Consider the following 21315-nt stretch of genomic DNA (forward strand, 5'->3'; position numbering starts at 1 on the left):
TTTGCAGGCACGGGCTGTTTGCTGATATTCTGCCTTAGTTATGTGCCCCTGTTTCCACTTCTTATACTTGTCCTTTTTATCTTTCAGTTTATCAGAGAGTTCTTTATGCAGCCATGCTGGTTTCTTTTGAAAGCTGTTATTTTTCTTCTTTGTTGGTATTGTGCTAGACTGGGCCTTTATTATCTCACTTTTCAAAATTTCCCAAGCTTCTTGAGTTGTTTTCCCCTTTAGGATTCTCATCCATGGAATTCTTCCCAAGGTCTCTCTAAGTTTATTGAAATTAGCTCTTTTAAAGTCCAAGACTCTAGTTTGGCTGTATTCTATTGCTTGTGCTTCCATAATGTTGAATTCCAATATTGCATGATCACTTCCCCCCAAGGTTCCTGTGGCTTCGACACTTTCTATCATTTCATCTCTGTTAGTGAGAATTAAATCCAATATGGCTAATCCCCTAGTTCCCTTCTCTACTTTTTGGGAGAGAAAGTTGTCTGCTAGGTTTGTCAGGAATCTGTTAGATCTTCCACTTGCTGCAGAATTTGTCTCCCAGTTGATATCAGGGTAATTAAAGTCCCCCTTTACTATTGTGATGCGCTTCCTACATACCTTAGTTAACTGACTAGCAAAAAGTTCATCTATTTCCTCTGCTTGGTTGGGCGGCCTACAGTCATGGCCGAAATTGTTGGCACCCCAGAAATTTTTCCAGAAAATCAAGTATTTCTCACAGAAAAGTATTGCAGGAACACATGTTTTGCTATACACAGGTTTATTCCCTTTGTGTGTATTGGAACACAACAAAAAAGGGAGGGAAAAAAGCAAATTGGACATAATGTCAAACAAAACTCCAAAAATGGGCCGGACAAAATTATTGGCACCCTTAACTTAATATTTGGTTGCACACCCTTTGGAAAAAATAACTGAAATCAGTCGCTTCCTATAACCATCAATAAGCTTCTTACACCTCTCACCCGGAATTTTGGACCACTCTTCCTTTGCAAACTGCTCCAGGTCTCTCTTATTGGAAGGGTGCTTTTTCCCAACAGCAATTTTAAGATCTCTCCACAGCTGTTCAATGGGATTCAGATCTGGACTCATTGCTGGCCACTTCAGAACTCTCCAGCGCTTTCTTGCCATCCATTTCTGGGTGCTTTTTGACGTATGTTTGGGGTCATTGTCTTGCTGGAAGACCCAAGATCTCGGATGCAAACCCAGCTTTCTGACACTGCAACCCAAAATCCTTTGGTAATCCTCAGATTTCATGATGCCTTGCACACATTCAAGGCACCCAATGCCAGAGGCAGCAAAACAACCCCAAACATCATTGAACCTCCACCACATTTCACTGTACGTACTGTGTTCTTTTCTTTGTAGGCCTCATTTCATTTTCGGTAAACAGTAGAATGATGTGCTTTACCAAAAAGCTCTATCTTGGCCTCATCTGTCCACAAGACGTTTTCCCAGAAGGATTTTGGCTTACTGAAGTACATTTTGGCAAACTGTAATCTTGCTTTTTTATGTCTCTGTGTCAGCAGTGGGGTCCTCCTGGGTCTCCTGCCATAGCGTTTCATTTCATTTAAATGTCGATGGATAGTTTGCGCTGACACTGATGCTCCCTGAGCCTGCAGGACAGCTTGCATTCCTTTGGAACTTGTTTGGGGCTGCTTATCCACCATCCGGACTATCCTGCGTTGCAACCTTTCATCAATTTTTCTCTTCTGTCCACGACCAGGGAGATTCGCTACAGTGCCATGGGTTGCAAACTTCTTGATAATGTTGCGCACTGTGGACAAAGGCAAATCTAGATCTCTGGAGATGGACTTGTAACCTTGAGATTGTTGATATTTGTCCACAATTTTGGTTCTCAAGTCCTCAGACAGTTCTCTTCTCCTCATTCTGTTGTCCATGCTTAGCGTGGCACACACAGACACACAATGCAAAGACTAAGTGAACTTCTCTCCTTTTTATATGCTTTCAGGTGTGATTTTTATATTGCCCACACCTGTTACTTGCCCCAGGTGAGTTTAAAGGAGCATCACATGCTTTTTTACCCACAATTTTGAAAGGGTGCCAGTAATTTTGTCCAGCCCATTTTTGGAGTTTTGTTTGACATTATGTCCAATTTGCTTTTTTCCTCCCTTTTTTGTTGTGTTCCAATACACACAAAGGGAATAAACCTGTGTATAGCAAAACATGTGTTCCTGCAATACTTTTCTGTGAGAAATACTTGATTTTCTGGAAAAATTTCTGGGGTGCCAACAATTTCAGCCATGACTGTATAGTATACACCTATGGCAATGTCATTTCCCCCCACCTTTTATATTGACCCAAATACATTCAAGTTTACAGTTTTCATCATTGTTGTGCTCTATTTCTGTAGAGATAAAGTTATTTCTTATATATAGAGCAACTCCACCTCCTCTTTTGTTTAGTCTGTTTCTTTTAAATAATTTAAATCCCTCTAGCTGTGTGTTCCATTTGTGGGTTTCGTCCCACCATGTTTCCGTAATGGCAACAATATCATATCCGCCCTCATTTACCTGAATTTCTAGTTCACCCTGCTTACTGTTCATACTCTGCACATTGGTGTACAGACATTTGAGTCCTTTATGACTGACCCTGTGTTTACTTGCTACATAACTTGTGTGGTGCCTAAGTTCCCCTATTTTCTTAGATTGCCAGGGACAGTGATGTTCTGTATCAATTAACTCACTGTCCCCGTTGTTTAGTTTAAATATTCCTCCAGAAAAGCTGTGAATTTATTGCCAAGTAACTCAGTCCCTTTCTCAGACCATCTCTTTTGTACATTTTTTCATTGGACCAGCTACAGACATCGTGACTAATATAATCAAAGCCTTCTCATTTACACCACTCCTTTAGCCACATATTAAATTCTGCTATTCGCTGGCCTTTTCCATTTTGCTCCTTATACACTGGTAAGACCTCTGAAAAAGTGAGCCTACAGACTATTCTGCTGAGTTCCTGCCCCAAGCTCTGGAAATCATTCTGCACAGAGAGTACATCGTTTTGGGACAGATTGTTAGTACCAAGATGTACAATGGCATCCACATCACAGTCTTTGTTGGCATGGTTGACTATTTTGAAAATACGCTTCTTGTCCCTACTGGCAGTAGCACCTGGAAGACACCTGACCTCTTTTGAAACCTCTGTATCCTTTCCTAAATTTACAACCCTTATAATTGAATCACCAACCAGAAGGTGGCTACTCTTTTTGGGTACCTTTCTTTTCTTGAATGACTGATATGTAATACCTGATTTGCACTTCTCCCTGTCAAAAACAAGTTCATCTCGGACCATGCTAGATAGATAGATAGATAGATAGATAGATAGATAGATAGATAGATAGATAGATAGATAGGAAACTGGAGTGAGTAATTGCAAAATAGATGGATGTAGATATATAGGTACAGATAGACCTATAGGGTAAAAGCTACAGCAAGTAAAGAAATGTTTGTACCTTAGTAAAAAGTTGTGGAAGTAGATAGAGGTACTAATGCTGGAGCAAAAGGAGTAGGTAACATGAATGAGTGAAAAAAGACTGTTTTTCTGCCATATGGAAGTGACAATTAGAAGTTCAGAAGAAACCAAAAAATTAGTTGAATGTGGTGGGAATGGAGTATTTAAGAAGAAGTGTAGTAAAACAAGGACGGATAGAGTTGATAATAAATCCATGAATACAAGAACAGCAGTACATTGATCTGGTTATCATAGAAAATTGGAAAAGGATTGAATAGTAAAACATATACAAAGGAAGAGCGAAAGGGTGGAGATTTGGTGTGGGGGGGGGAAGGTTAAAAAAACAAAGGCATTGTAGGAAGCAATATATAGATTTGGGGAAACCAAGATAGAAAGAATGGAGAAATAATAGTGAATAGTATCTGAATTTTCTTAGTTTTTTGTCTTTATTTGGTATAGTATTTTTTTACTCCTTTTTTATACTTTGCATTGCACTGGTTACCCTTGAAGGGAATAACATGAGGTTGTGGTATGTGTTTGTATCAATTTCTTCTGAGACTGTTCTCATTCATATAAAGAAAATTTAACTTCGTAACATTCCTTTTTGGAGTGTTTTGTTAGCCTTTTCTGCCCAAGGCTGGAATCAACTTTTAATAATCTGTCCTTGATTTATACTTTTCTTGACAGTAGAAAGTGATTGCCTAGGGCTTGCTGTGTTAAGTAAACAATGTGTTTACATTTGCAACGATGTGGCTAGGGGAGCTGCATGTCCTCTTTCATCCTTATTTGGATTCCCATCCTTTCCCATCCAATTCTAGCTCCTTAGTCTAATCCAGAGGTCCCCAACCTTGGCAACTTTAAGACTTGTGGACTTCAACTCCCAGAATTCCTCAGCTAGCCAAGCTGGCTGAGGAATTCTGGGAGTTGAAGTCCACAAGCCTTAAAGTTACCAAGGTTGGAGACCCCTGGTCTAATCCCAGGTTGTCTATTTTCTGTAATGCCATGAGCCTGCAATTTTCTTTCCTCTAAAGTCACCATGCTGTTCTATTCAAAAGCCTTTTTAAAATATGGTCTTGCCTCATTTCTTTTCTATTTCCTTGTCCCTAGAAATTTCTCCTGGAAAACATCTGTAGCACCATTTTTCTCTTCAGATTGCTCCTCAAATTTATATTTTCACATAAAGCTGTAAGATTAATTTTTCAATAGCCATCTAGAACAAATGTTTTCCAACCTTGCTCATTTCCAGGTGTGAGAACTTTAAATCCCAGAATTCCACAGCCAGAATGGCCATGATGGCAATTCTGGAAATTGAAGTCCACACACTTGGAAGTCACCAAGGTTGGGAAATGATGATCTAGAACAGAGTTCCCCAACCTATTTGGCTTTGAGGGCCAGCAGGGAGGAGGGAATGGTTCTGCACATGCATCGTGGGCAAGCCTGCGTGCATGCAGCTCCATTTGCGTGAGTGGCGGGCACATGGCCCCGCTGTTCACGCAAATGGAATGCGGGTATGCAGTCACCCATTGCTTGCATGAGTGGGAATGTGCGTGCAGGCTGCTTGCCCACTTCTGGCCGCCCTGTTCCGAAATGTTCAAGGCCTGGTAGTGGGCTGCGGCCTGGGGTTGAGGGCCCCTGCTCTAGAATTTAAATGGAATCTTAAGAATGCATTGTATTTGCTTGTGTTCACCCATCTCTACCTTATCTGTTCTTTTGTTCCTTCTGTTTGAATTATTGAAACTTTGTGGAAAAAGTGCCTTGCAATCAGAAACAAATCTTTCAGCTTAGGATATCATGTAAAATATTGTGTAAAGTGTAATATGAATTGATAATTTTTTATGAAATCATTCTTCTCAAATCCAATTCGTATCGTAATAGTCAGCCAACATAAGCAGTGGAGCTGTAGTCCAACACAGCTGGAAGACTAAACCATCTGGAAGACTATAAGCCATCAGTAGTAACAGTACATGCAGAATTCACTTCTGTTGCAATATGGCAATGCACAAACCCAAGTCCTGTTTGGAAGTGTTTTTAAGATTTGTTGCCAGTTCGGTTATTGAGCTCCAGAATTAAATCCATAGTTGACTTAATTAAAAGTGTTGTGTATCTTCTTTAAGTCATAGTAGTGGAGTTCTGGAAAAGAAGACTCCTTACAAATCAGCATGGGGAAAAGAAGCAGGAAGACTAAATTTCAAGAATTTAGCAATATTTTAATATTTTCTTTCCTACTTAAAACAAATCTGTCTTAAAGTTACAATTCCTTTCCTTCCAAATTTTATTCTTGAAGATGATCAGGAAAAAAGTTATTTAATAGATGAATAACTTTCATATCAAACAAGTGATGGATGAATCTTATCTTTCCCATGCTATTCATAAGACATCTGGAGAGCAGATTGGAGAAGAGACATCTGTATGCCAAATACATACAGATGGATTGCAACTGGTCCATCTACATAATGCAAACCACAAGTGAGGACTGGATAGGAGGAAGACTTAGGCCATTATCTGCATTCCTGTGAAAAACTGCTTTGCCATCTTGTTTGGGTCATGTACTACAGAAATGAAAATGGGCAGCATATGGTGACCAATTACCCTGAGAATCTGAATAACTTTCTCATAGTTGCATTACAACTGAATAAGCATTGCCTGTCCTTAAAACAACCATTTTTTTAAAAAAAAAACTATAGCTAGTTTAATTGCAAAAGAAAATGCTTTTCTCTAGATGTTGCATCTCTCTCTCCACAGCCATGTGGCATTCTAGAAGAAATTGTGAAGAGGAAAAAAGTATATAGAATACTTAGTTCTTAAAATCAGAATTCTGGTGACTCATAATCATAGGGTAAGAATGGATGTATAATCCCCTGAAAATGGGGTAATATGGGCAGGTGTCATCCATCTTAAACCAATTACACACACACACACACACACACACACACACAGAGAGAGAGAGAGAGAGAGAGAGAGAGAGAGAGAGAGAGAGAGAGAGAGAGAGAAAGAACACCTTCTCCCTCCCCAACTGCAGTATTGAGAACTTCATTAGGATATGTCAGTAAAAGCTGACTTGCTTCATTATGCATCTTTTTGGGGAACTGTGTGCTGTTATAAATTAAAACATTTAACTGTTTGGGTTGTATTGGTGGTCTCATGTGTATTCAAGCCAGCAAACATCTGTTCAGAATTTCCCAGGACAGTGTATAAAAGGCTATGTATGAAATGACTACACCTTTCCAGAAGCAAAATGAACCAAGATAGGCTGAATCAAAATAGCTTACTCTAGTTTGCACTGGAACTGTGGAACCTGGTTTTCATTTGCTATACTGTTTTTTAAAACCTAATGAGGTTGGCTGTCCCCTTAAGCAGGATAGTACTTTATGCTCATATAGAGACAAGCATTTGGCAGGGTAGAGATTTCATGGGCCACACCTTTTATTTACAGGATAGCCCCCACTGCCTTCTTTTCTGATATTTTAATCCTAATGTATGTCAAAATGAAAATCCCATTCCCAAGTAATTCCTTATGTTTAATCTTTCCATCATAGCATAAACTACAGCAGAGGGCTTAATTGTGTTCTTCCTCTCTGCTGCTCTCTTGAGGTCTTTATGGTGCCAAGGCAGAGACTACTGACTGAATTGGATTGTAAGATCAATGGTGTGCCAAAGCCACGTCATGCAATTTTCACTGAAGAGGGACAAGATGCAAAATCTTTGGCCTCTGCTGACTTAAACAATATCTAAGAGGTCAAAGAAAGATCCACAAGTTACATGCATGTGAGACCCATTATGATAGAATTGTTGAGGTTCCTCCTGAAAGATAAAATTGTGGCGGCCAAAATCACTGAGCCACTATCCAAAGGCAGGAGAATGAATCCAGGGAGTAAAGACCTAGAGGATTTCTGGGAAAGGAAGTTTACAAATTCTTGCTTTCCACCCTGTAGACTAAGCTATGCTTTTCTTCAGTGAGTTCCTATTTTTGATCTTTGCTGCTCTGCTTTTCTTCAATGAAATGTAGCATTTTTCCATGCCGTACCTTTTGAGGCTTTTAAAGAAAGAATTGACAGTTGAAATCCTGAGAGGCAGTTCGTAACTTTAGCCTTGCCACTGCTACTGTATTTGGTTGACTGAGGCCACTGGTCTCAGTAAGTAGCAATGGGATTTCCAAAAACTGAAGCTGACATTCCATCTCCCTGCTTTTCTTGCAGCAAGTATCTGAATTTTGGAATTAATTGGCATTTCAGCAGAAATCCCTTGGAGTTCACAAACAGAAATGCAGGTTTTCAGTTATTAGGCCTTTTCTAGCATCAAGATAGGAACAACTGTGAACAAACTGAAACTGTAGTACTGCACAGTATTTTGTAGGTGTTCAGGAAATCTTAAGAGAGGCATGCGGTGTGGTTGTTTTGGTATAGAGAATTCAGTCTCGAAGCCACATAGATGAAACACCAAATTCATACAGTTTATGTGAATTATAGCCATCCTGACTCCTCGCCAGAGCATAAAGGTCAGGTTTTAAAATAAATAAATTTAATCCAACAAGGATTCTAAATTGAGTTCAGTCTTTCCTGTCTCCAATTCCAGCTTTTTGAGAATGATTCAGTCTATAGAAATGTGTTCAGCAGTGGGACCCAGAGAAGTTGGATTTTCTTCCAGTTCTCGTTGTGGAGCATGAAATGTTTCTTTGCTCAGACAATGCTGCTCTTTGTTCTAGGTATCTAAACCATGTCCGAGCTGCTTCCCCACAGGATCTTGCTGGTGGCTACACTTCCTCTCTTGCCTGTCATCGAGCCCTTCAAGAAGCCTTTAGTGGGCTGTTTTGGCATCCTGGCTAGCTGGGGGGTAACAGACAACAAAGCAGAGCAAGCAAAACTCAGGTGAAAAATTGTTGCCGTCTGCACTATGGCTAAACTGCAGCCCTCTACCTTTAAATAAAAAAGAAGACATTGTGAAGCCAGCTATACCTAAGTGTTAAAAATTCACTATATAGAAACTTTATTTAGAAAAAATGGTGGTGTGTTATTTGCTTTTTCTTTTCTGTGGTTTGAGGATGGGAATGGGAGACTCTTTATGTCACTCTCCTGAGATGTTAATGTAAGATGTGAGCCATCGTTTCATGCATTTAAGGTTTCTGAAACAGACTGGTAATTTTTTTAAAAAATAATAATAAATAAATCCAGATGTTGTTGTTATTTTCTATAGTTTCTATATCTTCTTTTCAAGTTTCTATTTGCAAAACCACTGAAATGCTGTTTTCATTAAACCTGTGTAGTACAATTCTACTAAAAGCCAAAAGCCTTTTCTTCCCTTAAACAGTGTCTATTGTGAATTATGTTTTTCTTCCCTGAAGCATGATATAAGAATTGGAGATACGTTTTTTTCCCCTAATACCTTGAATTCTGAGCAATGAAATCAGAACCACATTGGAGATTGCAACAATGTCACTCTGTAAATATTCCATTATGTATCTGGCTCTAAAAATACCAAAAACACATACAGAAAAAAGCCATAACTACTTGAAACTTTGTGTACATTTTTTTACAAGCTCTAACAGAATGGGGTTTTTAGAATACAAGAGTGCAAAGATGAGCAGCCTGCAATTCACAAGCGATTATCAGTTTGTCTTCAGCATGGAGAAAGCTGACATTTTTATACCTGCTTGATTTTGGATGGTTTTAAGAGACAAAATAAATAGGGCCATACAGCGATCCAGATTCTAAGATAATTTTGAACATGGTGATATTCATGGAGAGACTGCATCTTTTTTTTAGATTCTTTGATTCCAGGAAAAGATGGGTTTGATTTAAGTGGATGCTGACAGATATTAACATGCACTCCAAATCATCTTTACATTTACATTTGAATTGCTTGCTGCATGGTCCGAAAACATGTACCTTAAACCTTGAAAAGTTTAAAGGTCCCAATATAATAATTCTGAAAGATGATCAAAATTCATCTAATTTTTTTTCCTATTGAGGATGTTAGTTACTATTTGCAGAAATTATTATTGGGTAATTATTGCAATAAAACCAATAACTAGATTAATGTTTACTGGATAAGAAATAACTGTCTTAGGACATTCCCTCCCCCCCATGAAAACTCTTTTATGTTATTGGAAGAATATTACATGTTTCTCAGAAGCAGCTTTCTGGACTAGAGCCCACTCCATATGATACATGAAATGTTAATTATCGATTGACAAAAAACCAAGAATATTATCACATTTTAAAGACCATTTAATTTGGGAAAATATTTCATGTATTTGAAGCATACCAATAATCATGTATCAGGAACAGAAGTACATTTAGAATTCCACAAACAGAGTAATAGTATGTCATTAGAAGGCATAAAAATTCTATATTTTGTTACAAAATTAAATACATATCAGCTGTTATTGAAAACAGCAAAGCAACTGCTTTATGAACTTAGGAAAAGGTGGGTTGTGTTTTAAACTGTAATATAAGATGCATTTGAGTACAATTAAGCAAAATGCAAGAAGGCCTCTCTAGGTGTAATATACACCTAGTTTACAGACTAATATTTTTATTTCATATCCTGAATTCCCCCTTCCTCTAAAACAGGAGCATATAACCATCAGATATGTGTGTATAAACACAGTTGCGATTATAAGCAAGGAAGTGAAAAACCTCATTTTATGAATACAGATGCTCTCGGTAAACAACCATTCTTTCAGTAGTTGTTCAAAGTTACAATGGCGCTGAACAAGGAGCCTTATAGAATCCTCAAAGTTGCGGCCATTGTAGTGTCCCATGGTCATATGATCATGATTCAGGGTTTTGGCAACTGGCTCACAATTATGATACTTGCAGCATCCCACTGTCATTGGATCGCCATTTGTAACCTTCACTATATTTCAAATACTTTATTGCTTTATCTTTCATCTCCCTTAGCTCCTCAGGAGCTGCTCAGGATCTGTGGATGGACATAGACATCACAGGACCAATGACATCCAATGCCCTATGTATGGGTACTTCAAGAATGGAGTGAAATATTTCATCTTGTCAATTTAATTTTATACTTTCTCACTGGTGGATGAATAACTGGACACAAGCCTGAACATATAACAATTTATGGAAAAATACAAAATTTAATGCTCTAAATAAGACAACTGACCCTAATCATATATAATTTAAAAGAACTGAAACATAATCAGCATACAATTAGCTCATGAGCATACAATTACCAACACTGAGAAAAGATTAGATAACTGCTGTTACATAGAGAGCAGATCCAATGTACTTTCCTCACCTTGAAAAATGAAATTAAAATTCTATTCAGTCATGATCCACATATCTCCTAGATGGTTTGATTATTTTCTTCAGTGTAATTTTCATTTGGGCATAGTCGTTTAGAAGGAGGTTCCTCCGGATCATCTGCAAGATGTTTAAGATAATTAGATCTGAATGGCAGGTATATCTGTCTGTCCCTCCATCCCAACCTAATAGCAGCTTATCTTTCTCAGATAGTCTCTAAGCACTGTTAGTTGTATGGTTTTGGCTAAATAATTTTTATAGCATCAAAACCCACATATACACAGATAGCGGTTTGTTGTGATGGCCAAAGCAATCTGGTTTCATGCACAAACAGGGAAAAAATTATTTGATCCCCTGTTGATGTTGTACGTTTGCCCACTGACAAAGAAATTATCAGTCTATAATTTTAATGGTAGGTTTATTTTAACAGTGAGAGACAGAAAAACAACAAAAAAATCCAGAAAAAAGCATTTCAAAAAAGCTATAAATTGATTTGCATTTTAATGAGTGAAATGCATTTTTCTGAATTTTTTGTTGTTATTCTGTCTCTCTTTATGGTCGTAGATCATCATAGATGATGAGAGACCGAAAGCTGAGACAAACAGCAAAGAGTTGCCCGGAAGTGGAACAGCGCAAAAAGTGGTTGAAAAAAGAGTTATAAAAGAAAATCTGAAGCCAAAATTGGCAAACATTATTAAAATCTTACAAACTCATAATGCACAAGAATTAGCAACGTACAATAAACACCACTTAAAATAGATATGGAGAAAATAAGTGAATTATAAGAAAGGGAGCTTGAAAAAGAATGGAGAGGGCCACACACGGACTGGATTATTTTGGCACACCACCTCCCAATGTATCTTTTGAAACACCAATCCTGACACCAATCCTGCCATTTTACAATGGCAGTCAGTAACTGCCCATTTCACTAAAACATGATTTGGCTCTTATCACTCAAAAATAAACCAAGTTAACAGTTTATGGCAATTGGTTTTACAAATCACACAAAACCAAGCTGACTAACTAGATTATAGGTTAATGCAGTATATATGTCAGGTCGAGACAAGAGACGCATAGTGCTCTTTAGATCTCAACCCAAGAAATATCCTCAGAGCCAGGTAGCAAAATTTTACTAAGCCTCCATTCACCCACATAATATTTACCTGCCAGAGAAGACAGTGGCTTGTATAACACCTCAGCTGGAAGTTGAAAGCTAATGCACATCATTTCTTTATTGGGTGCCACATTTCTCACCCATTTAACAGAACAAAGACTATATAGGGAAGTTCCCAGTAAAGCTTCCACTCTTTCTTGAACATCTTGGGTAGGGTTATCATGTTTGGAAAAACAGTGGCAGTGCACTGTAGGAAGTTCAGCACTGATTGGTTCTCCATTTAGGAGATGCCTGAAGGCATCCAGGAACTCAATGGCCATGGCTGGCAAATTCATGATGATATGTACACAATTCTTCCATTCCTTTGAAGAGAGATGCTTATCCAGTTCTTCTTTCACTGGCCCTTTCAAGAAAGTCCTGCCATCCAGGTTGAAGACTTTGACTTTTTTGTCCACTTTGTTTAATTTACAGTTGTGCTGGAGCCACTTGCAGGACTCAGGGTTGAGATCGTTTGCAAACACCATGCAGTTCTTCTTTGCGGCAGGGATTGCAAAAGGCCCCACCCCTGCAAAGACATCAAAAAGAAGGTCTCCTGGCTTTAAAAGGTTGACAATCCGCAAATGTTCAGTAGAGAGGCGAGGATTCCAATAAACTTTGGAAAAATCAAATTCATACGAGATATAGTTTTCCTTAACCTAGAAGAGTTCAAGTGAATAGGCTGACTGTTAGCTGCCAAAGGTCAGGAAGAGTGAAATGCAATGAAATATTACATTTTATACCAAAAATTAGAGTTCCCCTTTGCTAGCTATGGAAGAATTGAGAACCATGTCCTTGCAAAGGATCAGATTAGGAATAAAGAGACCCAAATTAAGATTCATCCTCAAATATGGAAGTTCACTGGATGACTTTGGCCCCATCATTACGTTTCAGCCATCCTAACATAGGGGGTGTTATGTAACTAAGTTCTAGAGTAACAGTGATGTTTATATTGAATGAATAAATATGTTGTCATATTTATATAAAACTGATTAATTAATTAAAAAAGACAGGACACATAACCCCATAGCTCTATATATCAACCCTAAGCATTTATGTTACAAGAAGGGGCAGATCCTTAGAACTACATAGCTACAAAAAAGGTTTATAACACTGGCATTTTATATCAATGTGAGATCTAGTTTTTATCAGTTGAAAGAAACAGTTTTACACTCTAAAGCACTAATGTCTTTCCCATTCAGAAGTTCAAGATGGTTTTTTAAAATTTTGCCTTACTTAAAAGAAAAAAATACAAATAAAATAATTCAGTCACTATCTTAAAATTAAATATTACAGTTTGGTTTACAACTTCTTCAGTAATATATATTCCTAAACAAATTCTTATCTTTAAAGAGAACATACATTTATCATACATTTACAATAATTTTGTATCAACGGTCCCTATGAGGGAGTTGGAAATATCTGTAATATATTCGGAAGGAAAAAGCTGAGATAAATGAGAGTAATATACTAAAACAATACAGTACATACACCTTTTCAGGAATCCTATATACAGGATCAGCCTTGTATACATGAGTCCTAAATCTTATTGCAGTAATTCACTTCACTCATTTGCTTTACAGGTAGTCCTCAGGTTACAATGGCAATTGAGGCTGCAATTTTTTATCACTAAGTGATGTAGTTATCAAATGCAACAATCTGTGACTACCTTGCTTATCAACAACAATCCAGACAGTAACAGTTACGGTTGTAACTCAGATGTAGGAGAAGGACTGATAGAACCTGGGGGCAGAAGTAAAAGAGGGATCAGCCACGTAACCATAAGGGAATTAAGTCTAACCTCCCTTGAATTCTGTTGACCCTTATCTAACTCCAAGCAGGTATGGTTAGTTAAGAATATTCCTGTGCGTAGGCATGAGTAGCAATAAATCAGTGTAACTGTACCTTCACGTGTGGACTTGATCTTTTGCACCCAGCATCAGAGACTGTGTAGTTTATGAAGAGGCCCTCACGTGACCAGAGTCCAAGGCAAAACAGGCCAGGGGGCAAGGCTCTGGGGCAGGAAGGTGCTACGGGTGGTCCAGCAGGGGCTGGAGGTTGGTGCTGTTGAAAATGGGCAGGCTGTCAGGGCTACTGCAGGCGGGTGAAGAGGTGCTATGAGATACCTAGGTTCTTGTACACCATAGCAGGGCTCCTTGGAAGAAAAAGTAGCAACCGAGACTTACAAGAGTGATTTGAAACTTTCCCTGCCACCTTCCCCGTTGACTTTGTTTGTAGGAAGCTGGAAGGGATGGTTGCAGTGTTCACAACGTCACAGACTATTCATAGGTTTCCCTTGTGCAGCACCACTGTAACTTTGAATGGTCACTGAATTGTGATCATAACCTGAGGACTACCTGTTTTCATACCAAATGAATAAATACTAAATAAAGCAATCTGATTCTGAAAAACGAAAAAAAAAGATAGTTCCTAAACTGAATCTAAAACAAATGTTTTTGCAAGAATTCTATACATGCGTGTGTGCATGGACGTTATATAAATTCAGCCGCTGGTAAACTATATTCCTCTTACCAGAATCTTTTAATCAGAGCTGCAATTTTATTCAGCCTAGACAAGGATATCTGAAAACACAATTTCAAACTTTATAGAATTGAGAAGCAGACAAGCAATTTATGGTCCAACATTCAATAGTGTCTATTTCTTGCTCTGCTTGTACCTCCTTAATAAGAGCATTCTTTTTGCTAGAATAAAATACAATTGAAAGTCTCAGTACCTTTGTTATCATGTTGGCACCATCTCCAGCTAGTAGCTCCATTTCAAAGTTTCGATACATACTATCTATAATATTGATTTTATTTACAGCACAGGTTATTCCTTGATTTTTGTCAATGATAACTTGTCCTGAAAGTCGAATATGCAAAAAACACCACAAACATAAAAGTGGTAAGCAAAGCACAGAAAATCTCTTCCATGAAATGAGTGCTTCACTTCTTAACAAAGAAAAGTAATCTTATTCACTGTTCTTCCCTAGAGGGAGAAGGATTACATTATCTGGCCTGGCTATCCTCTCTTTGGCTCATATTCTTCCCTATACAGAAAAAACTTAAAAACACTCATTTTTCCTCATTTTGGGAAATTTGTTGAATGGCTAAGGGGCAAAAATGGTACACAATATACTTTATTTTAAAGAGATATTAGAGAGGAAGACGCAATTTTAAAAAGGCAGCAAAAACAGACAAAGAAATGGCTAGAGAAGATGAGAACCTCGGTCTCTTAATTTTTTTATAAAAAAAACCCCAAATATCCTCTTAAAATATTTGAATGAATTAAATTCAAGAATTTATATTACCCAAATGCATTTTTACTCCACAGAAAACTTCATTAAAGGTAAGGGGGAGGGACTTTTCCCATACAGGATCTACTCTTTTGTCCTTTCAGTCTGCCGCACAGAAAGAACTGCCAAACTATTCTTGACTCAGTATAGAAAACATCAACCAGCAACAGTGAGACTGGAATGATCAAAGGGAAAAACAGAGAGACATTGAACAGAGACCTGTGATTATTGCCAGTATACAGCCACTGGGACTGCTGAAAGGAGGAAGCTGGCATTTTGCCAACTGACAATTTTGGATATTAACAAGAATTAGGATGTAAAAACATCAGAGCAGAACTCCAATGTACAAGTCTTTGAAATCCCGGCTTCCCCCCCAGAGGTTGGTTTAGAATAAGTGGTGAGCCTTTTGGGGGAAGAGGGGAGATTTTACATGTTAATTTGAATGTCTTTTCCTCTGGACGTATATAATTCTTTATCTTTTATCTTGGCTCCTGCCATTTGGTAATGTTGCACACCACCCAGAATATTAATGGTTCACAAAATTTGATAATACACTACCTCTTTTTTTTTACATTACGCAAACATATTAATGCTTTTATTTTATATTATGCAGAGAACATCTCTCAGGTTATCTGCACCTTCTGAAGGATTGGGGAGGGGATTTTATGCTTGGCAAACTGTGGATGCTGCTGGAATCATCGTTCTGAGCTTACTGTGCCATGAAACCACTACACTATGTGACTTTCATACAGCACACTTCTGCCATTCTGTACACCATACCATTTCCTTACCCCTTCATTGGCTGCTGAGAAATTGGGGACTGAACCACATGACAGTGCAGAAATACAGTTGCTTTCAGTGCTTTTAAAAATGACAAAACTGATGGAAATATTTTACTCAAATCAATCGTGCCTAAGATTGCAGAAAGAAAAAGATGCATTGTTGCTTTCAACCATAGCCAAAAGTCAAGCAAAAGACACAATTCTATGGCTTCATATTTAAACTCAGGGAAATTGAGTATTTCATTTATTCTTCCAGGTTCTGTTGCATTCTACTGCCTCCCTGAATAGGCAACTGCAGGAATATAACAGCTCAGCAGTTGCACTCATACTCTTCAAGCAGAAGGTCACAAATTTCGATTTCCCCAGCATCTTTATTTAAAAGGATTGGTTAGCAGCTGACGGGAAAAGACCTCTGCTTCCAATTTTAGAAAGCCACTGCCAAGGCTAGATTGACAGTCTGAGCTGATATAAAGTACTTTCCTCTTTTCTTCATTAAAAAAACACACACATAAACCATTGAAACTGACCTTGCTTAAATTGAATTCTGTATCACATATTGTGCTAATTTATGCACTAGGTTATACATCATCTTTACAGATGATTTATTGCTGTTAAAACTACATAAAACAACTCACCTTATTTTAGGCATTGAAAAGCACAAATGATTTTTCACATCTAGTTTTAAAATATTAGCCCAATTATCTCCTTAAAGGTAAAGGTTCCCCCGCACATGAGTGCTAATCGTTTCCAACTCTCTGTTTCAAAGCCGAAGAGCCAGCGCTTGTCCGAGGACGTCTCCGTGGTCATGTGGCTGGCATGACTAAACGCCAAAGGCGCACGGAATGCTGTTACCTTCCCACCGTAGTGGTCCCTATTTTTCTACTTGCATTTTTACGTGCTTTCGAACTGCTAGGTTGGCAGAAGCTGGGATGAGTAAAAGGCGCTCACTCTGCTACGCGGCACTCGGGATTTGACCCGCCAAACTGCCGACCATCTGATCGACAAGCTCAGCGTCCTAACCCACTGAGCCACCGCGTCCCTATCAATTATCTCCTTAGAAGCCATTAAAAAAGCATTGCAACAGTTTTTTTGATGCACAGGATTACACAGTAATTTCTGACCACAACCTACCAATTAAATGTTTATAAGGCAGCTGATGGCTTCTCAGATTCATGTGAGCAATATGGCCAATTCTGCTAAAGGCTGTGGTGATCTCCTGGCCTTCAGGAAGCACCGCTTTCAGAATTTCTTCTGTCTTGAAATTATCATAAGTAAGTTCCATGTTATACTTGACTGTTTCAGGGTTAATACCAAAGCTTTTTAAGATCTGTTGTTCAGATTCACCCAGAGAACCGTCAGCAGATATTTTATGTGGGTCTAACAAAATGTACTTTCTGTTTTCATCGTCAGGGTCTTCAACGACTCTCTTGAGACCTGGCCGCTGGAGTAGTGCTCCTTTAAGAGACTTCAGCAGATTGTTTGTTATGTCTTTGTTAACTAAAAGAGCTGGGATGATAACATCATTTTTGAAAGCAGCTTTGTCAAGGGTGGTCATTCCACGTACTCTGGGATGCGGCAAGAACCCATCAAGGTCAGGTTTCTTATCAGCTATCTCCTGCATGGTGGAGAAACTTGGTCTCTGAATTCCTGGAAGATGTTCAAGCAGAAACTGGTTCCAAAGCATCCACGCTGTTGGAAATAATGTTTCTGATCCAAAATATTTCACTTTCAGGAGGCAAGGGAATAAGCTTTTTAACTGTCTTAAAAATCTAAATGAAAAAGTATTCATGTTTTAGATATTACTCAGAGAAAAGGTACAAGTTTACATGTCTGTACGGTAGTCATAAACTATTCATATGAGAAAGTCTAAATCAAACTTTGGGTTATGCAAGATTTGATTAATAACAAGCTTCACAGAACATTGATCTACTAATCATGCTTACTTATTTTAGGATCCTTGGTGCTCTCTCAGCTTGGTGGTCTTCTTGCAGAGATCATCAGCACTGATGATGCTAACTAGTTTAGTACTAAAACATCTGCAAGAAAACCACCAAGCTCAGAGAGCACCAAGGAACCCACAGTTCTACACTGAGCTAAAAATATTCTCTTCTATTCTCTTGAAAGTTCCCTGATAGCCGTAGTTCTTCCTTTTTTTTATCCAAAGTGGCAAATCATGATTAGCAAGTTCAGAACAAGCCAAACTTCTAAACCAGGTTTGAAGGGTGATTTAAAATCTTGTTCTAGACCTCACAGTCATAATAGTCATAATTTCCATAATCCAAAAATTACAATTATTAAAGGATTTCTGGGTTCATCTACTGCATGGCAAGAAAAGGTAAAATAAAGCATTCTGTACCCAGACAAAAACACTTGCACATCTTGACTTCATAAACATTTTGCAGATAAAAAATAAATGTAGTTTTTGCTTAACATCCATTTGTTCAGTGACTGATGTTAAAATGATGCTGAATGAACAGACTTATAACCAGTCCTCAAATTTCTGGCTATTGCAGCACCCCGTAGTCACGTGAATAAATTCGGGCAAACACCGGCCTACTCACATTTACAACTGCCACCAGCTACCCCTGCAACCTGGCCCTATCTACCTCCATCGAACCTGGGTACACTACTGTACTGGCTGGGTCTTCTTTATGCCACTTTTTGTTTTGTCCCAATTCAGTCAGCACTTTTCTCACGCACTGGGCAAGGCTTCTCGCACTGGCCAAGGTGTTCTGTACCAGCCTACTACCGGCCCCTGCAAGAGGCTGGAACTAAGCCTGCCAAATTTATTAACATAAAACAGAGCAAACAGAGACACGAACCATGAAACAGGAGCTATTCAAACGGTTGCCTTCAGTAAACCAGCCCTCCCACACATTCCCCTTTTAAACAGTTCAAGGCGTGGCTTCTCTCTGCCTCCTTCCAAGGTGCCCCATTGCCTTCCTGTTTACTCCTGATTGACTGCCTCCTGCGTCGGGCGTCCTTGAACAGGGCCAGCTGTGGGTCATGTTCATCCACGCTGTCAGGCTCACACAGCTGGGTCTGCGTCATAACCAGATGGGAGGGGCCTGGCTGAGGGCTCTGCGGAGCCTCAGGGCTATCCTCTGGAGGCTCTCCAACACCCCCCTCCTCCTCCTCTGAATCGTCCGACCCAACTGCCGAACCCACAGGCTGACCCTGAATCACAACACAAGGCTCCTCGTGTGTGCTGGCCAGGACCTCCATTCATATGCTAGGCAAACTGTCTTCAGGAAATGAGGTCCCTGGGAAGGGTATGAGAGAAGCCCTGGCTGCATCGGTGCAAAAGAAGATGGCATAAAGAAGGCCCCAGACAACAGAGTAGTGGCATGTGTTGTGATGGGAGGAGTAGCAACAGCAAGTAGGCAAGTGATCCAAAGGGCCAAAAGAGGTTAATGAGGGGAGTTGAAATAAGAGGCAGTTCCTTCACTTTTTCCAATAATGGCTTGGATTCTGGTGGATCCTCATCTAATAACTGTGTGGGATTTGCTCAACGACAGTAACTGGAACTGCCAATGCTAAGCAGAGTAGTCATTTAATGTTCAGCGTAACAAATGCATCAGAGTTGCCAATCCCAATTAGGGTCATTTAAGTGAGGACTACCTGTATACATGTCAGACTGGATCAGTTTCTCTTGGTGTAAACAGAATACTTTTAAATATACATATATAATAAAATAATAACAAATTTGCAAATGAAGTGCCAAAAGCAGATCAAACTGTCGCAGATTTCTCATCTCGCTCTTAACATACTCCAGTTGTCTTGCATAAAAGACAATGAAAAACTCAATAACCATGTTTCATGATCATATACTAACCTAATCAGACAAACTATATCTTATCTATAGCACAGAATACTATAAAGTGCAGTTAGTCCACTAAACCAGTCGTTTAGTAATCAAAGTTAGAATGGCACTGGAAAAATTGACTTTTGACCGCTTTTCACACTTATGACCACTGCATCATCCCCAAGGTTATGTGATCAAAATTCAGATGTTGGGCAACTGGTTCATATTTATGACCGTTGCTATGTCCCAAGGTCATGTGATCACCTTTTGCGACCTTGCAAAGTCAATGGGGAAGCCAGATTCACTTAACAACTGTGTTATTAACAACTGCAGCGATGCACTTAACAACTGAGGCAAGAAAGGTTATAAAATGGGGCAAAACTCACTTAACAACTGTCTCGCCTAGCAATGGAAATTTTAGCCTCAACTGTGGTCATAAATTGAGGATTACCTATGCTATATCAATTCTTCCCAGTCCAGTTTGTTTATATCTTGGCAAATCTTTTAATTACTGCTCTTAAATTATTTTGGCATCACATTTATACACTACTTTTGTGTTAATGTGTCTAGCATGCTCTTGTGTCAGTCTTAACTCCTGCCGATTCCCAACACATCTATGCGGTTTTCTTAGCCACATTTTTAGAAGTGGTTGCCATTATTAAACTTTTGGATTCACTACTATGAGATGCGGTACCAACTACTACTTTGGCTGGCTTCAAAAAAAAAAAAAAAGGTTGGACCAATTTATGGACATCACGGGATCAAATACGATGCCTTTTAACATTTTACCACACTGATCTTTTTTTTTTCATTTATTGTATTGTTGCTAGCCACCATCTTTTTAAAAATAGTTATTTATTTTTATTTATTTATTAAATTTTTATGCCACACATCTCCCCTATAAGGTGATTTTGGGCGGCTTAATGAAATCTACCAAAAGGCATACGAGCCATAATAATGTGATTGAATATTAGGATAATCTTCTTCTCAGTCGAAGGTTGTGTAGTTTTCTGTCATGGGAGATTTTTCACAAGGTAGGCGGTTAGTGCTTTTCCAAAGAGCCTTCTACAACCTGGTGCCCCCTCTATTATAAGCCAGAGTGAAAAACACTGTTCGAACCACTGATTTCTCCCATCGGGCAGGGGTTAGTTTCCTTTGGACCAGGGGTCTTCAAACTTGGCCCTTTTATGACTTGTGGACTTCAACTCCCAGAATTCCTCAGCCAGCAAAGCTGGCTGAGGAATTCTGGGAGTTGAAGTCCACAAGTCATAAAAGGGCCAAGTTTGAAGACCCCTGCTTTGGACTGTCTCTTGCAGCACGTGCAACGTGCAACTGCCTTACTGCAGAGAAAAGCGACCATGCAAAGAGAGAAAGGGACAATCTGCAGAGGAGAGCTTGACGTGGGGGAGTACCCAAGACCTCCCCCCCTCCCTCTCGTGCCCCCTACTGAAACGAGGGCACAAAAAGAGGCCCTTCCCGCTTCTCCCGACCTCACCTCATGCCGGCCTGGCGCCGCGTTCCCTTCGCTCCTTCCCCCAGAGCAGCCCGGC

General features: G+C 39.1%; 2 protein-coding genes across 4 annotated transcripts in view; one reads left to right on the plus strand and one right to left on the minus strand.

Annotated features, from left to right (window-relative positions):
* The window catches only part of MNAT1 (MNAT1 component of CDK activating kinase), a 132700-nt gene extending 115222 nt beyond the window's left edge, over positions 1–17478 (plus strand). The window contains exons 8-9 of one of the 2 annotated variants that reach the window (XM_083370343.1): positions 8174–8336; positions 17371–17478. In XM_083370343.1, the coding sequence (XP_083226469.1) occupies positions 8174–8294 (121 nt within the window). In that variant the 3' untranslated portion in view covers positions 8295–8336; positions 17371–17478. Of the gene's footprint in view, positions 1–8173; positions 8337–10370; positions 10501–17370 lie in introns of those variants that run through there. The other variant, XM_083370344.1, reaches the window with a different exon arrangement.
* Positions 10548–21315, minus strand: TRMT5 (tRNA methyltransferase 5). 2 transcript variants are annotated; one of them, XM_083370235.1, is made up of 5 exons: positions 21261–21315; positions 17092–17729; positions 14618–14745; positions 11897–12542; positions 10548–10853 (listed from the first exon to the last, which is right to left on the minus strand). In XM_083370235.1, the coding sequence occupies exons 1-5, from the start codon at positions 21263–21265 to the stop codon at positions 10777–10779; spliced, it is 1494 nt and encodes a 497-aa protein (XP_083226361.1). In that variant the 5' UTR covers positions 21266–21315; the 3' UTR covers positions 10548–10776. The 2 variants fall into 2 exon arrangements, with proteins under 2 accessions (XP_083226361.1, XP_083226360.1); XM_083370234.1 differs by lacking the exon at positions 21261–21315 and having other exon boundaries at positions 17092–17893.

This window comes from Vipera ursinii (assembly GCF_947247035.1).
Source record: "Vipera ursinii genome assembly, chromosome: 1".
NCBI classification, from domain to species: Eukaryota; Metazoa; Chordata; class Lepidosauria; order Squamata; family Viperidae; genus Vipera; species Vipera ursinii.

Excerpts from the sequence above, each read along its gene's own strand:
- TRMT5 (XM_083370234.1), bottom strand. The coding sequence starts at position 17,749 with ATGAATACTTTTTCATTTAGATTTTTAAGACAGTTAAAAAGCTTATTC. Across the intron at positions 14,746-17,091 it reads GCCTTATAAACATTTAATTG|GACAAGTTATCATTGACAAA; the intron begins GTAGGTTGTGGT and ends TTCGACTTTCAG. Across the intron at positions 12,543-14,617 it reads GTGCCAACATGATAACAAAG|GTTAAGGAAAACTATATCTC; the intron begins GTACTGAGACTT and ends GAACTCTTCTAG.